Here is a 26,171-nt window from a genome sequence, read left to right on the forward strand (position 1 = left end):
CTCTACGCCTGACGTCCCAACTACCGCTGCTGCACCTGACTGCCTGCCCGATCCCCGACCTTCTAATAATAAACGTTTTTTCCCGGAACTACCTTGCATCTCCCGAGTCCTGCATTTGGGTCCTACCTCCGTTCCGATGGGTCGTGACAAAATATTGTATACTCAAAATTTGAATTGAAATGAATTGTACTTAAAAGTAGTAAAATTGAAAAACAAATAATAGTAATAAAAAAGTTTGAAAATGCTGTAAAATTGTGCAGGTTGAACCTTAAATTTGGATTCTTGCAGGTACATCTAGAGGAAGTCTGCACCGTGCCACACTTTGACAACCACTACTTTATGCTGCTGTTTTATACATAAATTGTATTCCATGTGGCATAGTACACAATTTCATAACTAGCTGAACTATAAAAATCATAGCTGAGTAATATTAAAAAAACTGCTTTTCCCCTTTTTTTAGTTGCAAAGAAATCCAAGTACATCAGGAAAATATTGATATTTAAGCACCCTAATTTGACCTGAGTCCCTCTGAAGAAACAACAAATATCTAGGAAATTGTACATGCACTGTACTGTCCAGTATGCAGGAAGAGTATCTAATCCACAGTCACACTGGTTGAATCGTTGGATAAAAAGTTATCCAATCAACTTAAGTCACTGAATCATTTCACGTCGTATAATTTTAAATGAACCAATATTGTCAGCAACCACAAATTGTGATACAAATTCAATCGTTACCAGAACGAATTGTTACCGTCAGAAGCAGCTCCCTAGTTGACCTGAGAGAGCGTGTGTGGGTGAAGAAGCTTGGAAAGACAAGAGCAATTCATTATTTAAAAGCTAATAAAAGGATTTTTAAATGAATCCTGACATCCACGAGCAGCCAGCGCAGTGGGGCCAAGATGGAGGAAATGTGCCCAAATTTACAGGTACAGGTTAAGAGATGCACTAGCGTTGTGTACCATCTGCAGACGACTAATGGAAGACACCCTGACACCCATATAGAGTCCAGTAGTTAAGGCGAGTGGTTACAGAAGCGTACTACTACTACTACTACTACTACTAGTACTACCATTTCAAAATGCTGCCTTCAGAGCATTTGCTTGATCTTGGACAGCAGCTATTTCAAGTGGTAAATACTGGACTTGATTGGTTCTGATTTTGGTTCTGATTTTGAATCTTGACAACATAATCAGAATCATCTTTATTTTCCAACTATGTCAACAACACACAAGACAACAAACCCAAAAACACAAAAGTTTTCAGTAGTTAAAGTCGTTCAAGGCAGCCATTTGACAGAATACATTTCTGTCATAAAAACATAAAAACACAGTCACTAAACAATTAAATCTTAATGTGGTAATCCCAATACATTTTCTGTTTGTTTTTTTTAACAACTGCGCAAATGATGCCGAGTCCTCTGGCAATTTAAAACAGTTTGAAATGACTCATAGAACAATAGCCTGGTGCAAATGGCACAGAGACTTCAAGAAATTCATCCATTTTAAAGTGATTTGCAGTGCAATAATCTGGAAATATGTCACTTGTGACAATTGGGCAGATATTTCTAAAGCACAAGTGGCCAGTTCAACAAGGAGTGCTGAGTAAGGAGACTCATACAGCGAGTTAATTGGCCCGACAAGAATGTGACAATCTCAAGACAAAATTGGCACCATGTTCCAATGGAATTGTAATTTTACTGTTTAAGAACTTAAGAGGGAAGAAGCTGTTGGAATGTCATCAATTTCTAGTTTGCATTGTTGCATAACACCTACAGTACCCGAGGGAAGGAGCTGAAAGAAATAGTGACCAAGATTTGGGCTCCAAGAGGATTTGTCATGCTCTTGTTTTAATTCTGACAGTCTGCAAGTCCTCAAGTGTAGATAAGGGGATGCCGACAATTTTTTTTGAGAAGTTTTGTTTCAGTCAGAGTTTGTCCGTTTTTGTGGCAGCACCAAACCAGAGTGTGATTGATGAACACAGGACTAATTCGATGACTGCTGTGTAGAACTGCCTCAACAGCTCCCGTGGCAGGCCGTGCTTCCTCAGAAGGAAGTACAGTATGTTCCTGCTGGGTTTTTTTGAGGATTGAGTTCATGTTGGAGTCCCACTTCAGTTCGTGCGACACGATGGTCTTGACAGTTGATACCTGGCAGTTGGACAGCAAGAGGGGCAGATGTGGTTAAGGATCCCTCCTGAAGTTCATCATCATCTCTACAGCCTCAGGCGTGTTCTGGTCCAAGTTGTGTCGGCCACAACGCAGGTCTTGCTGCTCCACTTCCTGTCGATATGCAGAGTTTTCACCATCTTCAAGGAGGCCAATGACTGGTGTTGGTTGCAGAATTCAGGAGTTGGACAGTCGGGTGCGTGGAGGTGCAATCATTTATCTAGAGAAAAGCAGTGGCCAGTGGGCACAACCTTGGGGTGCCCCTGTACTGGTGGTGTGTATGGATATGGTGGTATCTCCAGGCCCATCTACTGTGTCCTGCCCGTCAGAGCCAGATTCTAAAATTGCTCTCACGCCCACGATTGCATCTGATAGTATCTGAAAGGACCTGCTCACCTTTTCCCTCTCTCCAATCCAAATTGTGTACCATGGGTCACTGGCCTTTCTTTTATGATACACTCCAGACCCAGAATTCTCTTCTAAACCCCACAAGGATTCCACAACAAAAAAAAAAAAGTCCAAAAGGCCTCAGTTTTTCCCAATTGATTTTCTGGTCGTTTAATACAATTGTTTCATTGTTGACTTCTGGTTTTACTGCTTTTATCTCCGTAGCACGTCTTTTAAATGAAACCTGCTTTGTAAATGATTTCTTTTACTGTCATTATTGTTAATATTATTCACCAACATTCAAATTACTGCACCCCCCACATAAAAAAATCCTCACAAGAACAAATTCCAAAGCAAGACAGAGTCCTGCTGCAACGCTCATAGTAGTTTGGTGCAATTTGATTCCAAGAATGTTCAAGAATATTTTTTTCATGACTCGATAAATTGCAAACCTGACGTTGCTGATTGCTTATGGGTTTTGCTGCCTTTCATTCATTCATTTCCTAGCGCCTATCCTCCTCGACTTAATTGAAATCAGGCTAACATTCCATTTTGACACAAAAAGTGTTGCTTTTGTGTTAGGTTAAGACTCATTATACATCTGCACTGTGGAATGCAGTTTTACTAGCTTTGTAGCAGTTATCTGAATTTTGAACAGAAAGTATAGCTCAAAACACTTCACAGTCTTGTTACTTTTTGGGGGTTGTCACATCATTGGCGCTAACCAGTTCTGCATCCGCTCCATGATTCATTATCTGTACAAAACGGTAAATTAGATGATTCATGGCTTGCAATAATATCAATTATACTTTAGCAGTGAAAATATAATTTCTGTATATTAGTGAATAACTCATTACAGAAAAAAATGAATCATCGTAAAACATATTGTGGGGTGGTTACAATGGTCATATAAATTTAAAAAAATGTCACTGTCTAAAATATAGTAACTGTGTGACTTGTCTATCGGGACATAATAGACTGGGTACTTATTGAAAAAAAAAATAATGAAAAGTTCTGTGCTGAGGCAATGAACTCACCTCAGAGGACAATTATTAACTGTTACCTTCAAAGTAGTATCACTTCCTGTAGTTTCCCCACCTTTACGTCGGTCACTTTTAAACAGATTTGCAGTTGGCGTGTAGAATTACATATTAAAGACATTAATTAGGATAGAAATATCACTTTGTGCCGTTCATATTGATTTGCCTTTTAAGATAATTAGATCAAATATTGCTGTATCATGCTTGTTGACGTGGTAAACTTTGCTGTTATATTGCTCTGCTGGACAGCAGGCCATATTTCTTTTAAATGATCATTCATTTTTTTATTGTATATTGATAACTGGAAAATGAGCATGTTCAGTGAGGACATTAAACAATTTGTAGATGTGAAGTCAAGTCTTAATTTGTGACAGATATCTGGACAGTGGGGAAATGACTGAAAATCACAATTTACCAATCAAGCAAAACATATATTTGCCATCGATGTTAACTGTAAATAGCCGGGTCAGAGTCAGGCAAAATTTATGTCGCTACATAACACGGTGAGTGGAGCACAGGAACCACGGGTAGTACGTGGGCTCCCTCTAGTGATAGAAGAACCACTGCCCAAGTCCAGTTCAGCTGTACAGTACAATATTCACTTTTAAATTCACTATATTGACATTTAATCTTTGTGGGCTGCTTGCCAAAGAACAATAATTTAGGTAAAATACCAATTCAGTTTTTGTGTACATTGCTTTAAAAATACATGAGAATAATGCAAGGCATGTGTGAGAGGGCGTCACAGTGAAAGATTGGTTAGCAGCATACGGTTATTTCAGTAGAGGGGGGATGATATCTAAATATGAGACCTCATTCAAAAATGAGCGTAGCCACAGATATGTGAAATCTGCCATTCATCAATATATTTGGACTTGTTTTTGCTTGTACTCTGCAGATACATTTAGACTATCTCTACGCACAAATAATGAAAAACAAATCTTTAATCCATGATGTACCACATAGTGAAACTAGACTGCAGTAATTTATCCAGTCATTCATTTTCCATACCCCTTGTCATCAATAGGGTCGTGGGCGTGCTGTCGCCCATCTCAACCAACGTTGGGCGAGAGGCTGGGTACACCCTCAACTGGTCACCAGCCAATCACAGGGCACATACAAACAAAAAATTGTTTACACTCACATTCATACCTATGGGAAATGCAAAGTATTCAATTCAATTCTTTTCTTTGTGCTCTTCTCCTAAAAAAAAATACCATGCTCGTATTGTGGATGTGGGGGGAAACGGAGTACCAAGTAAAAATTCAGTAAGAAGATGAAAATGTAAATTTGTATAGATGTAAATTTAATCAAGATAAAGATTCAAAACATACTATCAAGGAGATGCTCAATTGGTTTCAAAGAAAAAAATGAATGTGCTGTAATGGCCCAGCCAATCACCAGATTCAATCCAGTCGAAACTCTGAAAAGAACTGAAACTCAAGATCCATAAAAGAAGCCCACACAACCTCCAAGATTTGAAGACTGCTTGTGTGGAGGAGTGGGGCAAAACCACACAAGAGCAATGCATCTGACGGGTTTCTCAATACAGAAATTATAGTTGCGAACAAAGGCTTTTGCCCAAACTATTTTTTTTAAAATGCCAGATTGCGTGTTCAATGTCTTTTCGCTGTCATTTCACATTATTACACTCACCTTAATTTATTTAGCTAATTTGTTCTACTTTTTTTTTTATGTATTGCATACAGTACTTGGGTTGTACCAAACATGTGGTGAAATATTCATCCATTTTCTGAGCCTCTTATCCGCACAAGGGAGTGCTGGAGCCAATCCCAGCTATCATCTGGTAGGAGGCAAGGAACACCCTGAACTGGTTGCCAGCCAATCGCAGAGCAGATGGAGGCAGACAACAATCGCACTCACAATCACACCTTGGGGCAATTAATGGTGTCCAATTAATGCATGTTTTTGGGGTGTGGGAGGAAACCAAAGCGCCCAGAGAAAACCCAAGCAAATATGGGGAGAACATCCAAACTCTACACAGGTGGGGCTAGGATTTGAACCCTGGTCCTCAGAACTGTGAGGCCAACGTTGTACAGCTTTTTTTTTTTTTTTTTTTTTTTTTTTTTTTCATTCACGGAGGTTACGTTGTTGTAGAATGTGTTTGAAAAACTGGAGTGCTCATTTGTTTGCATGCTAACCACAATTTCAAAGCAATTCCGTGCAAGGCTACTGGAAAGAGGTGTACAGGTACTGTTGGGAAAGTGAGAAATTGAGCTTGAATCCTGCCCCATTCGGTACCAACTGGCTTTGGCCCTTGTATTTGAATAATTTCTGTAGCCAAGGAGCAAAATGGAAAGGCATCCATCTGCAATGAGGAAGCAGTTTCGCACAACTAGGTGACTCTGATGACGGGAGCCCCAACAATTGATTAACACAGAAAATTGGGCTCTCCCTCAAGAAGAGTCATGCAAGTGTCATTGCAGTGTCACGATGTTTGCTTGCAGCAGTAACAGCCAGAGGGACAAAGGAGGAACGAGTTCCTCGCTCAGTTCATGAGCAGACTTACAAAGTGTTGCATTGGAACAAACGCTTCTATTGCAGCCACACATTTTTGCCCAACAGGATGTTTCAGTCATGTGGCAACAGTATCCAAGTTTTAAACGTCTGCATGCCTGTTCCCTAACGCAGTGGTTATGTATCTCAATTTATCCTACAAATTCTTCTTGCCACTTTCCAACAACAGAAAAGGTTTTCTGTTGGGAATCACTTGTGACAGGGTTACGTTCAGTTTAGGAAAACACAAAAACACATTTGTATTATTGCAATTTCTAACGAAATGATTATTCTTTTGTACATACTTTTGAAATGCCATTGGTATTGTTGTATGTACACATTTGAATGACGGATGGATGCATGGAAACCAATATCCACAGCAGGTGTCTCCTGATTGGCTTGTCAACCGGCCAATGAGAATCGAGGCTTCTGTGCAACCAGATAAAGGGGATCGTGTTGAGGGAAAGCTTCATCTTCATCATCTTGAACTCAAGATCAAACAAAGCATTTGTTGAATTAGTGATGAACTGTGTTAACTATTTTTTTTAATATAATTGTTCCTAAGCCCACGTTAACGTCGTTTGACAATGTTTCTGGGTTTTGTTTTGTTTTTTGTATGTAGCGCTATCTCAGGGAACAAAGGTCAGGGTATTCAGTGCTGATTTTTTGGACTTGCCACTTACGGGCAGAGATCTCTCCACATTCTATGATGCTTTTGACAATATCGTTCTTTTCAATCGTACATTGACAAACGTTCTAAAACTGTTGAACAAATTGCCCCCACATTTGTTCACATAGTGGTGTATCTCATCCTTGCTTGCAATTGAATGTTTCAGAGATGCTGTTTTTATCCCCATTCGTGACACTCCCGTTTCCAATTAGTCTATTCACCTGCAGAATGTTTGAGGCAAGCGTTGTACCTGGAGAAACCCCACTCAGGTGTGGGGAGAAGATGCAACCTCCACTCAGGTGGGGCAGGATTCAAACCGGGGTCCTCAAAACTGTGAGGTACCTCTAATGGTGGTAAATTTTTGAAAATAGGATAAAGATTATGAACGTTCTGAAGCTGTTTTATGATTTTAAATCTTTGTGTAATGTAATAAAGATCCATTCACATGCATGTACCATCACAATTACTTTCTACCAACGAGGACAAATCCCTGAGGGTGCAGTTACACATTGTGCGCTGTGCTTAAATCCATTTTTGCTGGACTCAACAACCAATCCAGTACACGTAAATACTAATGTGGAGCCTAACTTGTAAGTCACAGACAAAGCACACAGCATCACACGAGTCTTTTCCATTAGTGTTTTAATTAAAAAGTTAGTCATTTAATTGCAATAAAAATTCATAAAGAACACACATCGCAACGTGTGTGTCGATACAGGTGCATGAGTAAGGCTGATCTGTAGGTCACATTATCAAGGACATGCAGCACAAGTCAAGCTGGTGGTTCTTTAAAAATCTGTCCTGGGATGAAGGTGCAAGGCTGTTGGGATGCCCATCGAAGTAAGAGTTCAGCCTGATGGGAGTGAACCCAATCACACTGTAACGCTACCCTCGGTAGGACACACACACACACACACACACACAGTAAGGCAACAGGACGAGGATTCTCATTCAAGCAGAAAAATGGGCAAATCTTCACGACAGTTGATCACTGATGGCACGTACGATAACTTCCCTCCTTTAACCAGTAACATTTGAAATTTTTAAACGTGTAGAACAGTTTAATCCATGAATCCAAGGTTATCATAAAAAGCTGTTCTCAAAAATTGTAGAATCTAAAGTCATTACAGAGAAATGCTATTAGTTTGACAATAAACACTACATGTACAACTTCTGTACTGTTCTAATAAGATTCATTATTTTGTTTCTATTCAAGTCACCTTTAAAATTGGGGATAGGGTGAAGGGGGTGCCATTATTAGAATATCAGATGATCTTAATAATCAAACAGGTCAGTCCACTCCTTTAAAGATTGAACTGAATTAACAGCATATTGATGGAATGAGGCCACAATGCTAGATAGACTAGATGATTTCCAGTTCTAAAATGAGTACAACATCAACAATAGTGGTCAATTTGGTCAGTACTGATGGGAATGAATAGTATTAAATCACATATTTGATTAGACGTACGTGTTTACTTTATCTGTATATGCTTACAATGCCTATGCTATGTACCTGCCAATACTGTGTTGGCCTAGTATGGCACTTTTTCTTCCCCCTGGCAGACATTATTTTAACAGTAGTACTTTATTGACATATTTTTTCCTCAGCAACACACTAATGGATCAATGTAATTATCTTGAAATAAGGGGACCGGGAATTAATTTAGGCCACAATTATGTCAGTCATTTTCATAAACATGTCCCAAAAAAGGCTTGAGATAATCAAATTAAAAGACAACACTGCATGCCTGCAACCATGCATAGTGTGTTTGTTTTTTTTTCTGATGGTAGCAGGCTATTCCAATAATCTTGACACCACAACTTTAAATTTTCATCATTCGATAAACCTTTGTTCCAGTATTTAAACCTCGGGATGTGCAAACACGTCGCGTCACGATATTAGATAAGGCAGAGGAAGCAAGATGGCCGAACCATCCAATATTTGTGGCTTCCCCTCTTCCTTAACATTTCTCTGAGTTGCTGGGTAATGGCCACTCACACGCCGCCATCAGGAGATGATGCGAATCCCAAGTTCTTTTTCAGCTGCTCCAGGAAGATGAATGTGAGCACGGTGTGAGGAATCAGACGGATACCCGCAGGCACGAGGCCCTGCAAGACAATGTCGCAGATCACTTTATGTAAACCACGTAGTACTTAAGAGAGGGAATACTACAAATACATCTGAGTTCCATTTTATTTATTTATGTAAAGGCTCACTACCTTATAAAATGCCAGGGGACCCAACTTGGCAGTTTCACGTAAGCAATGGCGTACCCCCTGAAAATAAATAGACATCGGTTAGCTCAATTTAAGAATAAGGGACGACAATAAGGAGGAAAGCGGCGCTCACAGTGTACTCTCCCTTTGAGTTCATGAGTCGAGTCTTTAAAACATCAAGTGGCTGACAGAGGAAAGTAGCACAACCTCCCTGCACAAGGTTCACATCCAAACAGTGGTTAATTGAAAATAACAGTTTCAGATGCACTTCTCATCAGCGTTGACTGAAACATTGAATTAACGTGGCACTTACCGCAATGAAGCTGGAGAGAAAGTGTGTGAACATGTTGTCCCCCAGCATCCCTGTTCCCAAAACAAGCTGCTTGGCCTGGTCATAACATGCCAACTGAAGGAGTGCAAGAGCAATTAAGGTGTGAAGCAGTCACTGTGATTTGGCGGGCGAGATGGCGCGACAGCGTGCCATCGCACTCGCAAATCTGCACAGTCGAGCACGAAAAATTACGTGTGTGCAATTTCTTATGAGTAGAAATACATAGACATTCTCAGTGCACATGAAAAGCCATCCAGTACAGTGAACCACAGCCTTTTTTTTTTTTTTTTTTTTGAACAAAGCACACGTCTCCTAGTTTACCTGACTCCGCCCACTTTCAGCACATAAAGGGGTACACTCATAATTACAAACACTGTCCACCCACAGTGTCTGGGCTGTGTAGAGCAAAGAGTGTTAGACATGCTGCTTGTGTTTACTCTTAATAATGGCAAAAGTAAAAAAAAAAAAAAAAGTGCTGTTGCTTTAATGAATGTCGGGGTATGTGAATAATAGAAGAAAAAGTGGTGAAACTGGACGAGATTTTCTCTTTTTTTGAGTAAAAGAGGTCTGGTCTGAAGCAAAAGTAGAAAGTACAGGAAGAGATGGTGCATAATGTTAAAATTCCAACTTGGCACAGCCTGATCGAGGATGAAAGCACAGACAATACAGTGCACAAAAAGCTAATTCTGTATTTTAAATATAAGAGGCAGCATAATATTCACCTTAAAACTGTTTGGGAGCATCATTCAGCTTTCAACATGCATTGATTGCTAAAGATATTCTGCATATCCAATAATTCAGTTTTACACCAAGAAAAACAGACAGGGATATCATTGTGGGTTTAAAAAAAAAATTAAACAAAGTTGCAAGCGTCCCTTCAAATTTACAGTTAATAGTTGGCTTGGTTTAGTTCGCAATGTATTTTTTTGTTTGTTGACATTTTCATTGTAAGTTTGCAAAAACACAAAATTGTTCTCAGAAAATGTTCTGATGGGAATGTAAATGGTGAATCTGAATCTTTGAATGAGCCATGTAGCTTCAATGGATGACATTGATCTGACCACAGTGCATATGTCTGATGTTGCTCACAGTGGTCAAAGGGGGCGCTCACGGGCTTAGTGTGTTTTCTCAGACACTTGAAAAAATTAGAGGGAAGGCTGGTCTTGACATTAATTGACGTGTTTATTTGTAACAAAAGAAGCGTGCTCCTAAACAATCAGTATTCACCCGGAAACAGGAAATGCAAGTTAACAGTACTGAGCATGTTTGGAAGTGATGCCAAAACCAGATGTTCGGAGCTTCTTCACGTACTGCGAGCGCATTTACGTCGAAAGTCATCAATATCATGAGCCATGCCAAAGGAAATTCAGTTACACTGAAAACATTTCTGGGATATAACACAGGTAATGTTTCAGTATCTACCCATAATAAATATGAGATTGTGATTTACTTGATCTAAGTTCTAACAGACTAGTCTGTCCATATATCTAAATGCGAACGGTCAATTTTCCCCCGTGGTACCGCGTTATCTTGAAGTTGAAAACTTTCCCCCTCTCCATGCTTTAGGAAGATATAGATCATTTACTGCTACCTTTCATCAATGCATTGACAATAGATACCACAGTAAATCACGCTAGATTATAACAATACATCCTGATGAAATAAAATGATATGATTATAGGAATACTTAGTTTTGAAATTGAATGTCTATTGACCTCTTTAAAAATGTCTATCTCAGTGCAATGTCAATAAATTATGATTATGGTATTAGTTAACAACTACATACTCGGGTATAACAATTCAGTAAATTATTTTAAGGTCTTCAGATTACATCCCTAATCACACCCGCAATGGTATCTGCAAGAATGACTGGTGCACCACACCCGTAGCTATATCTGCGAGCATGACTGACCACACCCGTACATTTTTCGAATGTGAGTGAGTGTGTGAAGAATAACATTTTTCAAATGTGAGTGACTGTGTGAAGAATAACTCGCCATAATTTCTTTGTCAATGCGGTGAACCCTCATGCAATGCAGACTGACAACCACATACCAAAAATTATCTTGGGCCGCAAGGACTCAAGTAAATCACTCCCTTTATTTCCTTTCCCTCATGAGATGAATCAAGTTTCTCTGAGAAATATTGATCAATTTCTCACTACTACAACAGTTAGCATTTATGTGAATGTATGACTCTCGTCATTCACTATGAAAGGTGAAATATAGATCTTGTGTATCATTGGACTTTTGGTTGGCTTTAAGGTTCAAATTCAACTATCACTGTCATCATTACAGTGTAATAAAATTAATGACAAAAAAAAACATTTTCTTGTCGGGTATGTTGAATGCCTTTGAAAATCACATTGCTCCTTAAGTAAAAGCTTGAATGGTTTGTCATGAAACAAAATACTGTATTGCAGTAATGCAGAATTTCACTGAGACTCTGAAAAGAGAAGTAAAACGGCTCAGGGAGCTTGTGTGTCTCAGCACAACATCCATTTTCTACGCTCACAAATGTGCATAAGTGAGGCTCTCACTGGATAGCCACACTGAGAATTAATATTTAATTATCCTCTATTCCACAATTAATTTCAAATATTGATTTAACAATGTATTACTCTGCTACTGAAATCACTTCAACTCAATTTAGTTAATGTGTTACATGTGAGTTCTGAAAGTCGAATAGCTTCCAATGTGACAAACAAAATGTTTCTTCATGTTTTGTCTGCGGTTCGAATCAATTAAACGTATCAAAGAAAACACAAACACGCGTAAGATGAATTTCAGAGTCAACCATGCCAAAGGGACACATTTGCTTTTGAAGATTTGACTGTGAGTAACTAAACTTGCCTGTCCCACAGTGACCAAGGCCCCTCTGCTGGATGCCATGGTGGCGCCTGAGAAGAGCTTCCTCACACCCTCTGCAGGACAGCTCAGAGGTCACAAATGACAAAGTTTCATTTTGCAGTCACGGTGGTGGTGTTTGTTACCTTCTCTGGAGACTCTGAAGAGCCCATCGATGGCATGTTTGTAGCTAACGCAATAAAACGGCTTTAGGTGAACATTTCTTGCAGGTGACTTCATATCATGGTAATATTCTGCACAACTTACTTTCTCCTCAGTTCAGCTGGTAGTTTCATATCATTTTGCATCCTTGAAGGAAAAAAATGCATCATTTGAAGATCCTATTCGTTAAGTAAATCACAGAACACTATCAGCTCAGTGCATTCATGGGATGTTACCTGACATTCACCATGTCTGCTGGTGTGCCAACAAAGCCCCCAGTAAAACCTATTCAAGGAGAACAATTGTTAGTTTACTGTTGTATTGCTGTACATCTACATGCACAGACCTCCAAAAGCTCCCAACAAGACCTTCTGGTAGAAAGGCATGGGACCCTGGCTTTTGTTTCCAATCACGTCCCTTACAGTCTCATAGATAGCAAATCTGGTCAAGGAATAGGACATCTAAGGAAGAGAGGGAGAAAGAAAACGTCTTCTGGACCATTTTCAATTAGAATATGAATTCAATTGAAAAACAACAACTGCTTGAAAGAAGTATGTCTTTACTCAAATGTATTTCTATTTATGTTAAAAGTTGTACAGCCTCCTCGTGGCTAGAAAAAAAAAAAGACTGTTGAATTAATGTAAGAGATTTTTTTTGTCATGAATGAAAAAGACAGACAGACAGACAGATAGTCACAAAAATTTTATCTTCTTCCACTAGATGGCATAAGGTACATAATTGACCTGTGCATCCACTTTGTGTGAAATTTGTTCAGTGGCACATCATTAGGACTTTTTCTCATGTAATGTATGTGCCTCTGATGGTGACATGGTGCTCTCGCCTAAATTTGATGCAGGCGGCGTGGGTTTTTTTCCCCACTCAGTGATGGTGTCTATATGTGCCCTTTTCGCCCAAAGTCAGCCGGGATAGGCTCCAGCGCACCGTGACCCTAACCAGGATAAGTGGTGCTGAAAATGGATGGATGAATGAATGGATATATGTAACTTGGCTTTGTTACCATTTGGAAATGTGGATTTTGAGTGGATTATATTTGGCTGTATTGTGACTATTACTTTATTTTCAGTCATGTGGTAGCAAGTCAATGTCTAAAATTTCCTTTGAAATCAAAATCTGGCAGAAGAATGAAGATATAACTTAAACAAAAATAAAAAGTAGCTAAATCAGAATCCGAATCAGCAGTTTGAATGACTCATACTGTAATAGTCTGATGCACCATTGTGGAAAGGACACCGTTACGTCAAGAAATGTAAGCACTTTAAAATGACTAATAGTGTGATAATCTGGGACAACGTCAATTGTGCAAATGTTGCGGATACTCCTCGGTTGATTGTGCAAGTGCTGCAGATGCTACTCAGGCACGTGAGTGGCCAGTATTGGTCAACAACAGATGTGGTGAGACAACCACAGTGAGTGCATGAGTAATGTATAACTGGCCCACCAGAAATACACATATTTCGAATAGGATAGTTCTATAAAACGGGAGAAAGAGTATGCTTCAAAACAGGTGACATAAATATTTACACTTGAGGTCACAGTGAGAGGTGTCCATGCATTATCCCGTGAAGTTAAGTGGTTTTATGGGGTAACACAATTGATGGTCGAGTGGTTGTACTGGACCACTCTCACTTGTTCACGTGGAGCTAATGAAGTAGGTGCTACACCAAATGGTAGGTGAATTAAATTCAGTTTGATTCAACATAACATCAAGTAAACAGTTACCAAAAACTCACATGAACATAGATGTGTACATACCTGTCTGCAAAGGGAAGCAGAAAGGCCATTGTAAAGAGCGAGCACGCCATTGTTCTTCACCACATGAACAGCCATGCCAAGCATCCTCTTCTTTACTTCCTGCTGTGTTTGGAGATGCACCTGCAATTACATATTAGCTTTACGCAGTTGAAATCACACAGCTCTCTCTCTTATCTGAGCTTTTATTAACACTGTTTCAAAGTCCCTTCCTGAATTCGGTCCAGTGTCTGAAAAGAATTGGAGGCTTTTCCACAAAAAGTTAAAAAAAAAGTGTAAAAAATATTTTTTTAAAAAAAATCCATCTCTGCAGTCTGGTGACACATTTGGTTAGATGATTGGCCTCGCAGCTCTGAGGCCTGTGGTTCAAATCCCGCATATGCGGAGTTTGCATGTTTTCCCTGTGCCTGCATGGGTTTTCTCCGGGCATTCTGGTTTCCTCCCACATCCCCAAAAAATGCTTTAATTGGACACTCTAAATTGCCCCGAGGTGTGATCGTGAGTGCGACTGTTGTCTGTCTCCATGTGCCCTGCGATTGGCTGGCAACCAGTTCAGAATCCCTGATGATGGGCAGAAAAGGCTCCAGCACTCCCGCAACTCTTGTGAGGATAAGCGGCTCTAAAAATAAATTAATGAATGTTCATTCTTGATATGAAGATAACAGAATGGGGGAAAAATGTCATTGTATTACTGTCATCCAATATTGATAAACATTTTAGTTACATTCATTATGAATGATTTTTTTTCCCCTCATTTACAGTTATTTTCTGGTTGAAAAATATCAAATGTCCATCCCTAAAAGCAACAACTACATTTAGGATCCCTGTGGTGATTAGGTAAGCAGCAATTTTTGTAGACAATTTGAGAGGAAGCTGACTAATGACTTTTTGTCCTGTGTCAAGCTGCAAAATCCCAATTGTGCATGTTTCACAATGCCCCTCAATCGTCTCCACAATTTATGTCTTCCAGTCTGGTGAACTCTATAACACAGACTGGTAAAGTTGTTGTCCCTCACAGAGATAGTTTCATTTACTTATTTCGAAGAGATTTTAAAGGCCACAAGCCACTTGACACCCTACCATGAGCAAGTTAGCTTGCATAATAAAAGAGAATAGTGCGACATTGTCATAGCAAAGCAAACCAGTCTTGTAAACTTTGGTTGCTATTACTTGAAATTGCCAAATGACAAGCAGCCCCTAAACTGCCCTTCATTGAATCACAAACGTAGTAACAGGAACACCTAACAGAAGTGTGACGGCATAGAACATTTAATGTCACTTTTAGCCGACAAAAACTCCTTTTTCCAGGAAGATCCTTTAAACATGCTGCGTTCAGCCCTTGTCTCTTTAAAAGGCCCCCTCCTAGCTGCAAACCCACTGTCCTCTGATTGGTTCTCAGAAGTTGGCAAAGTGCAAAGAAGCCTCCCAGTACTTTGCAGGAATGCCTGAAAAAAGATGGCCACGGACTATAAAAGCTGTGTAATCACTGACGAAGCAGAATTTTTGTAATGAGCAATCTTCTGTTGCTCCTATTAAAAATGTGTTATTTGGCTGCTTCAATGAAATGGCAAATAAGTGTGTGATAGGTGACCCCCAAAAAAGTTATTACCACAAAGCCGTTGAATAAAATTACTAAAGTATTAATAAGCATTCCCAATGTTTTTTCATGGTGATCCAAAGTCTAATATTCAACAGAATCTAATCGAAAGACAAGTGACATGCATCTCAACTCAACTTTTGTGATTACTGGCCTCCTGTCAATAATTACACACCACAGGATTCTCTGGGGGCCAGTGAAGTGTTTTCAAGGTCATGTGATGCACCCTTGACCATTTTAGAGTATTGCAGCACACATCTGCCATCTGGTGCGGGTCGATGCAGCAGTTTGTCCAGGAGTAGTAGATCGAATGTAGAACGTAGAATCAGTCAACCAATATCAAATCAGGAAATTGGTAACCTGGAGCAATATTTCAGGCAGTAATGATAAAACTTAGCCATCTTGGGTCCACTACTCTTGCCCTTAATATTTGATGGATACGGGAGAATGTGTACACATCACGTAAATGATCTCAGTAAGTGAGCCAGACAAGCAAATCTGACAAACTCCGGTTCCATCTTTCTTTTGATATGCGTCCGTAATATTCCCAAAATTCTGGTTTTGTCATTTCATTATGAATTATGGAGCCCCTAAGGGGACATGGGGAAAAAAAATGTTTCTCATTATAACAAGAATCTTTCTCATTGTAATCAATCATAAAACCTGAGTAGTTATTACCTTAGTAAAGGCAGCATATATATATATATATATATATATATATATATATTTTTTTTTTTTTTCTCGTAGAGCTCTTGTACTGTCTCACTTATAGATATATCTCAGGTTTTGGTTTCCTTGCAGCTAAATTGGCATCTTGGGTCTGTCATACTAATCAAATAGATTTTATTTTATGTTATGTTTCACTACTACTATCTAACAAGGAATTCAATTTGATTTTTATTTCGATTTATTTGTAATTTTGTTTGGTGATTAGGGCTGGTTAGCACATCTGCCTCACATTTCTGAGGTTAAGGTTCAATTCCAGCCTCACCTGTGACTGAGAACACGGTGGCTGTTCACAACCATCAAAAACAGGAATGGTAGGTTAATTAAGACTCTTAATTGCCCTTAAGTGTGATTCTAAGTGCGAATGGTCGTTTGCTTTATATGCCCTGCGATTGGCTGGCGACGGGTTCAGGGTGTACCCCGCCTCCTGCCTGTCATAGGCTCCATCAAGATAGGCGGTAAGGAAGATGGATGGATGCTTTGTTTCATCTATACGTAGGAACGAAATTGAGATTTTTTTTTTAATCAAAGAAATCCAAACTTCTCTCATCGTACATATTAAAACTCCGACCGTATTAATACTGTATGTATTAATATTGACAGGGAGACCGTAATTATTTACACTCTCATCAAGCCCAAGAAATACATTGCATGAATTGCTCATGAATGTTTCTTTTGCTGGGCCATTTTGAGAGTGGCGTTTTTCTGCAATTATTATCAATAATATTACTGCTACTAGTACTACAACCTGCACCACACCTACGCAAAGACAACGTGCAAAAGAGAATGCAACTAGACAGTTCCGACATCTTCAACACAGCCATCGCTTAACACATTTTGACTTGTGCCATATAAATCACGAGTGCTGTTTAAAACACACACAGCTGCAGAATGTGCTTGGGCCTGCACTCCTCGACCACTCCTGGGAACTGGGGGTCACCCAGCGTCGCAACAACTCACCTTGAGGAGATCCAGAGGATGCGTGCAGCAGGCGGCGCCGCAGGACGCCAACCCGCCGAAATACCACCGGGACATCCGTTTCTCGGTCATGGCTCCGTCCAGTACAGTCGCGCGGTGCGGCTACAGCACCGGCCGCCTTCGTGAGCTCTGCGCCGACACTGCGGGTAGTAGTAGTAGCAGTTTCACGTCCGCGGACACGCCGATAACCTTGTTAATCTTCAAACATTCCGATAAGAGGCGTGCACTTTGGCTCCAGATGTACCGCGCACACTCCCGTCACATACTAATGGAGACGAAGCACGAGTGTGCGCGCGGGCGTGCACGATACGCGGCCACGATGTGGCGTGCAGCGATCCAGGAAGCAGCAGAAATCGAGAGCAGCCAGTTGACCGTGTGGACACCGGAGCTGCCTACCCGCCCCAAGATTGCCCACACATAGATATGACCAATAGAAACAGCATCGCGCTGTTAGCGACCGGGCCAACCAACGTGCTTACGTGGCGGCCGTTTTAGGGAGGTCGAGAAGTGTACGTTGTGTGTGTGTGTGTGTGTGTGTTGTGTGTGTGTGTGGTGTGTGTGTGTGTGTGTGTGTGTGTGTGTGTGTGTGTGCGTGTGCTCACACCAGTTTTCACACGACACAGCGACCTGTGGCTCTAAACGAAATGGGTCCCTCAGCAATTCTATCACCACTCTCAGTGAGCCGCGCAAAGATATGAACACTAGAAATGAAAATTGAGCGGGTCGGCCATGTTGGGGAGGTCGACGTTTCCATCAATTGACACCAACCCTTTACACTCGATTTCATGGAGCCCTCCTCTTAGGGGCAACACGATACCAGCAATGCGAACCAAACATTGACACCGGTCGTACTGGGACCGAACAGTGCATATCTGGGGCTTCGGTACCCCATACTCTCGTAGCGCCCCCCACAAAACACCCAAAAGGACACGGTTAAACGGCTTCTCCTTGTCCACAAAACACATGTAGATTGATTTGACGAACTCCCAAGCCCCCTCAAAGACCCTACCGAGGGTGTAGAGCTGGTTCATTGTTCCACGGCCGGGACGCGAAACACACTGCTTATCCTGAATCTGGGATTCGACTCTCCAGCACCCCCGAATAGACCTTACTGGGGAGGCTGAGGAGTGTGATCCCCCGTAGTTGGAACACACTCTCTGGTCTCCTTCTTAAAAAGGGGTGCCCACTACCCCAGTCTGCCAATCCAGAGGCTCTCACTCCAATGTCCACGCAATCTGATTCTGATGTTGCAGAGGTGTGTCAACCATTACAGCCCCACAATATCCAGATCCTTTAAGAACTCCAGACAAATCTCATCCACCCCTGGGGACTTGCTACCTAGGAGCTTTTTAACCACCTTGGTTACATCAACTAACATTTTTTTAAATTTTGATGCAATCTGTACACTATATGCAATCACCGAATACAATACACACCGAAGATCTGATGAGTTCCTGTCCAAATAACATTGAAGTATTGTTTAAAAATGGGTGTAGATACACATATACCGACACATACAGGCCACATTAATAGTCAGACAGAAATAGTGAAAAGGCATTTACTTTATTGAATGAACTATCAAATAATACATTACCCTTATCATAATATTATTCGATGTTACAAAGATTATTTATGACAAAAAATATCAGACTAAAACAAAGGCAGTAAATAATAATTATTTGTTTAATATGAGATGCGCAACTCTAAATTTCTAAATAGCACTTTCATTGCATTAATGACAGTAACACATTTGAAATACAGACAAAAAAATAAATTTCAGAATTTATGAAAAAAATGAAGAGTAAAAAATAAGCATACAAAATAATTTGAAATAATCTTGATAATTCAACTACTTTACCCGAATAAAAAAATTCACAAATAAACATGGACAGTACTTTTGCTCTCCTACACATTTTCATTTTCCTGTTCACTTGTGAGCGTACGCACACACATGCACACACACACACACACACGCGCGCACATAGACAACGTACACTAGTCCTCTGTGTGCTTACCGCCCACTGTAGTGGGCACATAAATACACAGAAGCTGAGTGAAATTTCACAAATATACAATACACACATTAGTGAAACATCACAGCACGTAACACCCCCAATCACTCGGATGAAACCGTCCATTTATAAATCAGATTTTTTTTTCTGATTTGATATACTAGTTGTTGATGTATGAGAAGGAAAATTCACTCAGCTGTTACATCCTGCAAAATCCAACACATTTTATACAAAAGATTTTTCCTGTTGCTTCGCCTCTCCTGCTGACCCTGAATGAGGGTTGTCCTTTGCTGCCCTTCCAACAGGCGCTGATGCTCCACCTTTTGGAGAAGAACCAACATGCAGGAGAGCGCCCCCCAGCAGCAGAAGTGCACTGGTGACCCAACCCAGATAGAGTGCCGGTCCCAACTCCCTCTTGAGAGGTGCTGGAACTTTCAAATCATAAAAGTCCCTGATGATTGCATAGGCAGTCCAACTGATGGGTATCAAGAAGGCCAGACCAGCGACGACGAAGAGCATCCCTGCGAGCCTGGCGAGGCGAGCCTTGAAGGCTTGGTTAGTGTCACGCAGGCAGTGGGTGCACTTGGCCCCCATCACCCCGAGTAGGAGGGCCAGAATGCAGAGCAGCAAAGAGAGAACAGTGAGACTCCGAGCGGCCTGGGTGGACGTGGGCAGGGCCAGCGTTGAGTCGTACGTCTTACACTGGATCTCACCTGTGGTCTGAGACAGGCAGTTCATCCACAGTCCTTCCCACATCACCTGGGCGATCACCAGCTCACCACCCACGAAGGCGGAGACGCGCCACAGAGGCGCCGCAGACACCAGAGTCCCACACACCCAGCCTAGCACCGCTAACACCAAGCCCAACAGTTGGAGACTTGTCGACACCATGTTTGCTTGAAAAAGCAGATCTCACTTAGAAAGAACGTTCATACAAAACTTCCCAGGAAGCCTTAGTTTGAAGAAGTCTTCACAAGATGTGTGTTTGTGATGTGCCACCCAGATGAGTCCACCTCTTCCACTCAGCAATCTGCAGACATGACATGTTTTGCACATTGAAAAAAAAAAAAGTACTTTCCGAAAGTAAAATCCCACATCTTTCACGGCAATTGCATGTGAGTGTTGGAGAGATTGTTGAAAGGTGTTCAAAATGTCCACATTTTAAAATACATCGCAGCAATTAGTGACAAACCCTTCAAATGGACCTCATAAGTGCTGGAAACAATATAGGGATGACATTAAGAAAATGTGATTGAAATATTGTTTTATGATCTACCTCTGTCAGTGATTTGGGGTCCTGTGAAAATTAGACTCTTTTCTTCTGAGAATCATCAGCGATTTTCTCTTCCTTATGGCAGTCCTGAGAAGTTAAAATTGCAGCATTGTCATATTATTGATTTACTATGACCAATGTCTACTTTGAATTTGTTGCATTTTAACAGTCTGCATTGTTGGAAACAATGTGTTGGGACAAATGAAAACAATAGCTTATCCAGTTAAAAATGACGTTTTTTTTTTTGATTGAGTATGAATCTGTAGAGCTCAGCTGCTCAATAATATGTGGCGAAATCATTTTTATGTTTTTTTTAATCCCTGAATGTAGTAAATACAAGAAAAAAGACTCTTACCAGTTTTGATGGTGTGAAATGTCAGCGTCCTCACAAAGTCTTCCACTCTTTTCTTATGACTGGCCAGCTTGTTTGTACATCGGTTGTATAGCGGAGTGTAGGAGGGCTGCAGCGTGTCATACTGCATGCTTAATACTCACACGCAGATAGTTATGCCACAAATGACAACACAAGGACACTGTGTTCATGTTCCAGAAAAAAAAAATCTAAATGTTGCCTTCCCATTATGTCACTACCCCTCTATATTCCATACAACATTGTGCCAATGTTGAGTTTTCTTTTCCTGAGTTTTCTGTGATATCACTAAAAAAAAAAAAAAAAAAACCTAAATAGAGCAAGGATCTAACAGAATTTAATGGCCAAAATATTTGGAAAATGTTTAAATGGTTTTCACCAGATTTTCACCTGTGATTATGAGACAAATATTTGTTTACGATTTAAAAATAAACTACAATTCTTTATGCTAACCATTATTATTATTATTATTATTATTATGGGCAGCACGTGCAATATTAGGCGCAGTAATGAGAGTTTATTTAGAAAAGTGTCTTTGCATACACAAAAATATATATTTTTGTCAGGTGGTGACTCGAGTACATAAAGAGTAGAGCAAGGCTTACATATAAAGTATTTCATATTGAATGACTGGCACGGTGAATGACTGCTGAGCACATGTGCCTCACAGATCTGAGGACCCGGGTTCAAATCTGGCATCGCCTGTGTGGAGTGTGCATGTTCTACCTGGGTTTACTCTGCATTCTCTGCTTTCTTCTCACATATGCAAAACATGCGTGGTATGCTAATTGAAAACTCTAAATTGTCTGTAAGTATGAAAGTGAGTGTGAATGCTTGTTTGTTTGTTTGTGTTCTGTGATTGGATGGTGACCAGTTCTGGGTGCACCCTCCAGCCTGCAGTTCACTGAGATAGGCTCCAGCATAATAATGATGAGAGGATAATAATGTCAACCTGGTAGTAATGGTAAAAAAAAAAAAAAAAAAATACTCTGACTGAAGTTCATTAGATGATGTTCAACTCTACAACAAGATGAGAGGATCAAAATGTAAGAAGCTTTTCAGGAAGATGTAGTGCAGCTACACCAGAGCAAAGGACCACAAAAAATGTCATACCTCTCTGACAATGTCAACAACATCCCCAATATTGTTTTAGCCAAGGACGAATTGATGTCAAAGGTTAAGATAGTGTGAACAATATACCCCCAATAAATTAGTCGCGTCTGTCTCTCTCTCAGAAATACACCTTTTCCCTGTATTGTCCTGTTTGTGTTTGATTTTACTGTCGTTGATGAGAATTAGCAATGAGGAAATGTAAGTATAATGCCAAGTTACTGCAGGATGTTTCCTCTCTAAAATAAAAATGGTCACATCCAGACATTTCCCATTGTATTTCATTTCCTTAGAGGAAATGTGCTTGTAATGTTTGTAACTTAGCACAAGACTTCTTAAATACAGGATACAACTAAAACGATTATTTAGCATAGTTTTGACACCTAAATTAACCAACAGTATTGTGCTTCATTTATTAAGATTCTTAAAATCTTCTATTCAAGTAAAATGCAGTCCTTAAATTGGCAATTTAAATGGAAATGAAATTGAAATAAAAAGTCTGCAAGTATATCATTCACAGTTTGAGAGTTCATATCCTGAAAAGCGTTTAATTCTGTGATTAAAAGATGCCAAAATTCCTTGAATCATCATTTTACAGTCAAAACAATGAAGACGGTGCAGCTGTGTCCTCGGCACTGACCTCCTCCTATACTGGAAAATCCAATTTACCTTTGCATCTGCTCCCTTTCCAAAACCAAAGAGCAGCCAAGCCACATAACATTCCAAAGAGGAGAGTTGGCGCTCCAAGAGCCAGCGCCACGGTAGTGTCGGCTCCCACCGCGATCACCATGCCGGCCAACACCAGCACCATGGCGGCCGCCGAGGCCACAAGGATGTTCTTCCTCTTCGCTTTTTTCTTCTTTTCCCTCTCTCCCTCTTGCCTCTCCCTCTCTGCATCCCACATTTTTCTCTCCTCTTCCTTCTTGTCTTCCTCCTCTTGTTTCTTCCGTTCCTCCTCCTCTCTTAGTTTGCGCTGGGCTTTGTCATACATTTCATTTGTGTAGTGTTTCCCACCGTTGTCTTGGATCATTTCCCTGATCATCGTAACAAGCTCTTTAACCTGGACTCTGTCGTCTGCGTCGTTGTTGTTAAAAGCGTGATATCTGCGTCCGAACGTGATTGAGAGTCTACGCAGCTCCTTGCACTCCTTTAGGGCGTTGTCAGCTTTGGCTTGGTCTTTGCACGTAAACAGCATAATGGTGTACATGGACGCATCGTCACCAAAGTTATCCTGGATCCACTTGACAGCATTCCTCTCCTCCTCAGTGAACCTGACTCCCAGCCTGATGACCAGCAGGAAGGCGTGAGGGCCGGGCACTGACATCGTGACACATTCTTCTATTCTTGACTTTAACTCTTCCTCCGTGATGGCGGTGTCAAACAAGCCTGGGGTGTCAATGACCTGCACTGTGGTCCCATCCACTTCCCCACTCTGCGTCTCACAGTGCTTGGTCACCGACACCGGGCTCGGATCCTCTCTGAAGGCAGCTCTGCCCAGTATGGTGTTTCCTGTTGCGCTCTTCCCTGATCCAGTCTTCCCCACTAGGACGATTCTCAGTCCTCCAGACAGATCCACAGCTGTAAAAAGGATATTCATTAATAAAGTATAAATACTAAATATTCTTTTGACATCGAGAGAATGTCTGAAAGTATTTTCTTTTTTTTTTTTTTTTTTTTTGCTTTCATGTGTAGCTGAAACATTAACTGCAACGTAGGAATTGGGTTGAAAAAGTATGGTGCACGCCAGTTGAATGTTCACTTGACACAAAGCCAGATATTAATTCCTGGATATTGATTACTGGAAAATGTTCTGTAAATGTAAACCTTTACATGCATTACTTCATACTACCAAAACTATACCAACCGGCATAGTGACCATCCGAAGCATCTAATTAAATCCATACAAATAATAAATGGTTAACGGACTCTTGATCGACAGTATTAGAGTGCTCAGAACACTTTACAAAGCCTCATATTCACCCATTCATACCAATCAATTACAAGAGTAACACGAGCAGCATTTTTTGCTTCTATGGAGATAATAATATTAAAGTTTATACTGTGTACCTTCCCATATACTGTATTTTGATTACTTTCAGACAGACACAGAACAGTTACACACAGGGGCGGACTAGAAAAAAAGTGGCCCAGGAGGCGTGGACAGAGTGGACCAGTTCATGAGGGCCATGGGGAGGCAACCAGGCGCCCGCACAAATTTTAAATAATATGATTATTTTAAAAAATGAGAATTCTATGCCTTTTTTTTTTTACCATAATTCACAGTGAAAATGTGTGTGTATATATATATATACATCCATTTGCTTTGCCGCTTATCCTCTCAAGGGTCGCGGAAGTGCTGGAGCCTATCCCAGCTGGTTGCCAGCCAATCGCAGGGCACGATTGAAGTGGCATGGTGGAGCAGCTGGAAAAGCATTGGCCTCACAGTTCTCAGTTCATTCTGGCCCTCCGTGCGTTTCCTCCCACATCCCAAAAACATGCAACATTAATTGGACACTCTAAATTGCCCCTAAGTGTGATTGTGAGTGCGGCATTTTTGTCTCCGTGTGCCCTGGGATTGGCTGGCAACCCGTTCAGGGTCTACCCCACCTTCTGCCTGTTGACAGCTGGGATAGGCTCCAGCACTCCTGCGAGCCTTGTGAGGATAAGCGGCTAATAAAATGGATGGATGTGTGTGTGTGTGTGTGTGTGTGTGTGTGTATATATATATATATATATATATATATATATATATATATATATATATATATATATATATATATATATATATTATATATATATATATTTTTTTTTTTTTTTTTTTTTTTTTTTTAATACAAAGACAAAAGCAACATAAGACAATGTGAGTCCCCAGATGCAAATGTCATAGAAACAATGGATCCCAACTCAGAAACAATGAGTCAAGAATGCTCACATTTAAGCATTTAGATGTTTCATAATAAAGTTAGTGTAACGCAATTACTTCATAAATTTGTGATTTAAACAATCTCAAGGAAGAGGGATAAGGACAGAGAAGAGCATACCATCGAGGTTATTCAAACCACACCCATCAGATCGTGGTAGAGTTTTCTGCTTCTTTTCTCGCAATGGTATTGCTGTGAGGTTCAATCATCATGTAGAAACACAAATTGAAATAGAATATTAGTCACTGACATTATAATGACTGTCTGAATGAGTACATATATTGTTTTTTTTCTGTCTTGATCTGTCCATTGTCACGTTAAAAGCAATTTTTCGTGGTCATCACATAATCAAGCTGTTAAAATGATCAAACCTTTTCCTTACCTTCAGCCATTATTGTAGTTCCAATTTCCAGTTAACAGGTGGTCAAATGTTTCTTCAGCTTTGAAGTGAGAATATCAATTTGTCAAAAAAAACATACAAGAATTTTTTTCCCCAAATATATTTCACTTCTCAACCCAGCTTTCCCATTTGTTTGACTGAGAAACTTCTGGTAGCCCAGGATCTGCACACGTTGCTTCCTATTTCCTTGTATTGTCTTTAAATTGAATTTGAGACCAAATCCCTACATTGGAAATCCAACACACTCTTTATCCTTTGAGACGAGTGGAGTACCAACACAAATGTCGTGTTTTGGGGAAACAAAAGTAAACGCAAAATCCTGCTCCTCCACTGATTAATATTAGTCAATTTTACTGGCGCTTTTGCTGGGCCGGTTTGTTTAAAGGGGAGGGAGAAGACGGACATCACATACTTCCTTTTGTGATTTCCCCTTCCCTCAAAAGTGAGACACAATAATATCTACAGGAACTGTATGATTGCATTTTTTTTCAGATTACTTTCAGATGCACTTAGTTTCATCGATAATCAGTGACTGGAGCAGGGGTGGGAAAACATTTTGGTTCATTGGCCAAATTGACGTTTAAAATCACAAATCACAAGCCGATGCTTTCATATGAACAATAAACAATAACGGAAAAGGTCATTGTATTCTTAATATAGTACTTATATTCTGTC

The 26,171-nt window shown here is 40.3% G+C and overlaps 2 protein-coding genes across 6 annotated transcripts; both read right to left on the bottom strand.

Moving 5' to 3' along the window:
• Positions 1-7,405: 7,405 nt before the first annotated feature.
• slc25a10b (solute carrier family 25 member 10b) lies at positions 7,406-17,891 on the bottom strand. 2 transcript variants are annotated; one of them, XM_061829864.1, is made up of 12 exons: positions 17,393-17,891; positions 14,113-14,232; positions 12,686-12,800; positions 12,576-12,624; positions 12,445-12,486; positions 12,324-12,367; positions 12,184-12,254; positions 9,314-9,406; positions 9,134-9,211; positions 9,004-9,060; positions 8,783-8,892; positions 7,406-7,665 (listed from the first exon to the last, which is right to left on the bottom strand). In XM_061829864.1, the coding sequence occupies exons 1-12, from the start codon at positions 17,480-17,482 to the stop codon at positions 7,653-7,655; spliced, it is 882 nt and encodes a 293-aa protein (XP_061685848.1). In that variant the 5' UTR covers positions 17,483-17,891; the 3' UTR covers positions 7,406-7,652. The 2 variants fall into 2 exon arrangements, with proteins under 2 accessions (XP_061685848.1, XP_061685849.1); XM_061829865.1 differs by having other exon boundaries at positions 7,406-8,892; positions 17,393-17,888.
• Positions 17,892-19,021: 1,130 nt separating this feature from the next.
• LOC133506094 (claudin-9-like) lies at positions 19,022-25,870 on the bottom strand. Of its 4 annotated transcripts, XM_061829860.1 has the most exons (5): positions 25,479-25,870; positions 25,217-25,288; positions 21,051-23,753; positions 20,699-20,782; positions 20,310-20,452 (listed from the first exon to the last, which is right to left on the bottom strand). In XM_061829860.1, the coding sequence occupies exons 1-3, from the start codon at positions 25,486-25,488 to the stop codon at positions 22,822-22,824; spliced, it is 1,014 nt and encodes a 337-aa protein (XP_061685844.1). In that variant the 5' UTR covers positions 25,489-25,870; the 3' UTR covers positions 20,310-20,452; positions 20,699-20,782; positions 21,051-22,821. The 4 variants fall into 4 exon arrangements, with proteins under 4 accessions (XP_061685846.1, XP_061685844.1, XP_061685843.1 ...); XM_061829859.1 differs by having other exon boundaries at positions 20,699-23,753; XM_061829861.1 differs by lacking the exon at positions 25,217-25,288 and having other exon boundaries at positions 20,699-23,753.
• Between the last annotated feature and the right edge of the window lie 301 nt (positions 25,871-26,171).

The sequence above is a fragment of the Syngnathoides biaculeatus genome, chromosome 9, assembly GCF_019802595.1.
Source record: "Syngnathoides biaculeatus isolate LvHL_M chromosome 9, ASM1980259v1, whole genome shotgun sequence".
Classification (NCBI taxonomy): Eukaryota; Metazoa; Chordata; class Actinopteri; order Syngnathiformes; family Syngnathidae; genus Syngnathoides; species Syngnathoides biaculeatus.

Coding starts and splice junctions, on each gene's coding strand:
- LOC133506094 (XM_061829860.1), bottom strand. Junction 23,754..25,216: donor TGGTTTGAATAACCTCGATG/GTATGCTCTTCT, acceptor TCCTTTTTACAG/CTGTGGATCTGTCTGGAGGA.
- slc25a10b (XM_061829864.1), bottom strand. CDS start 17,482: ATGACCGAGAAACGGATGTCCCGGTGGTATTTCGGCGGGTTGGCGTCC. Junction 9,407..12,183: donor CCTTGGTCACTGTGGGACAG/GCAAGTTTAGTT, acceptor GCACTCCTTCAG/TTGGCATGTTATGACCAGGC. Junction 9,061..9,133: donor ACTCAAAGGGAGAGTACACT/GTGAGCGCCGCT, acceptor ATTTATTTTCAG/GGGGTACGCCATTGCTTACG.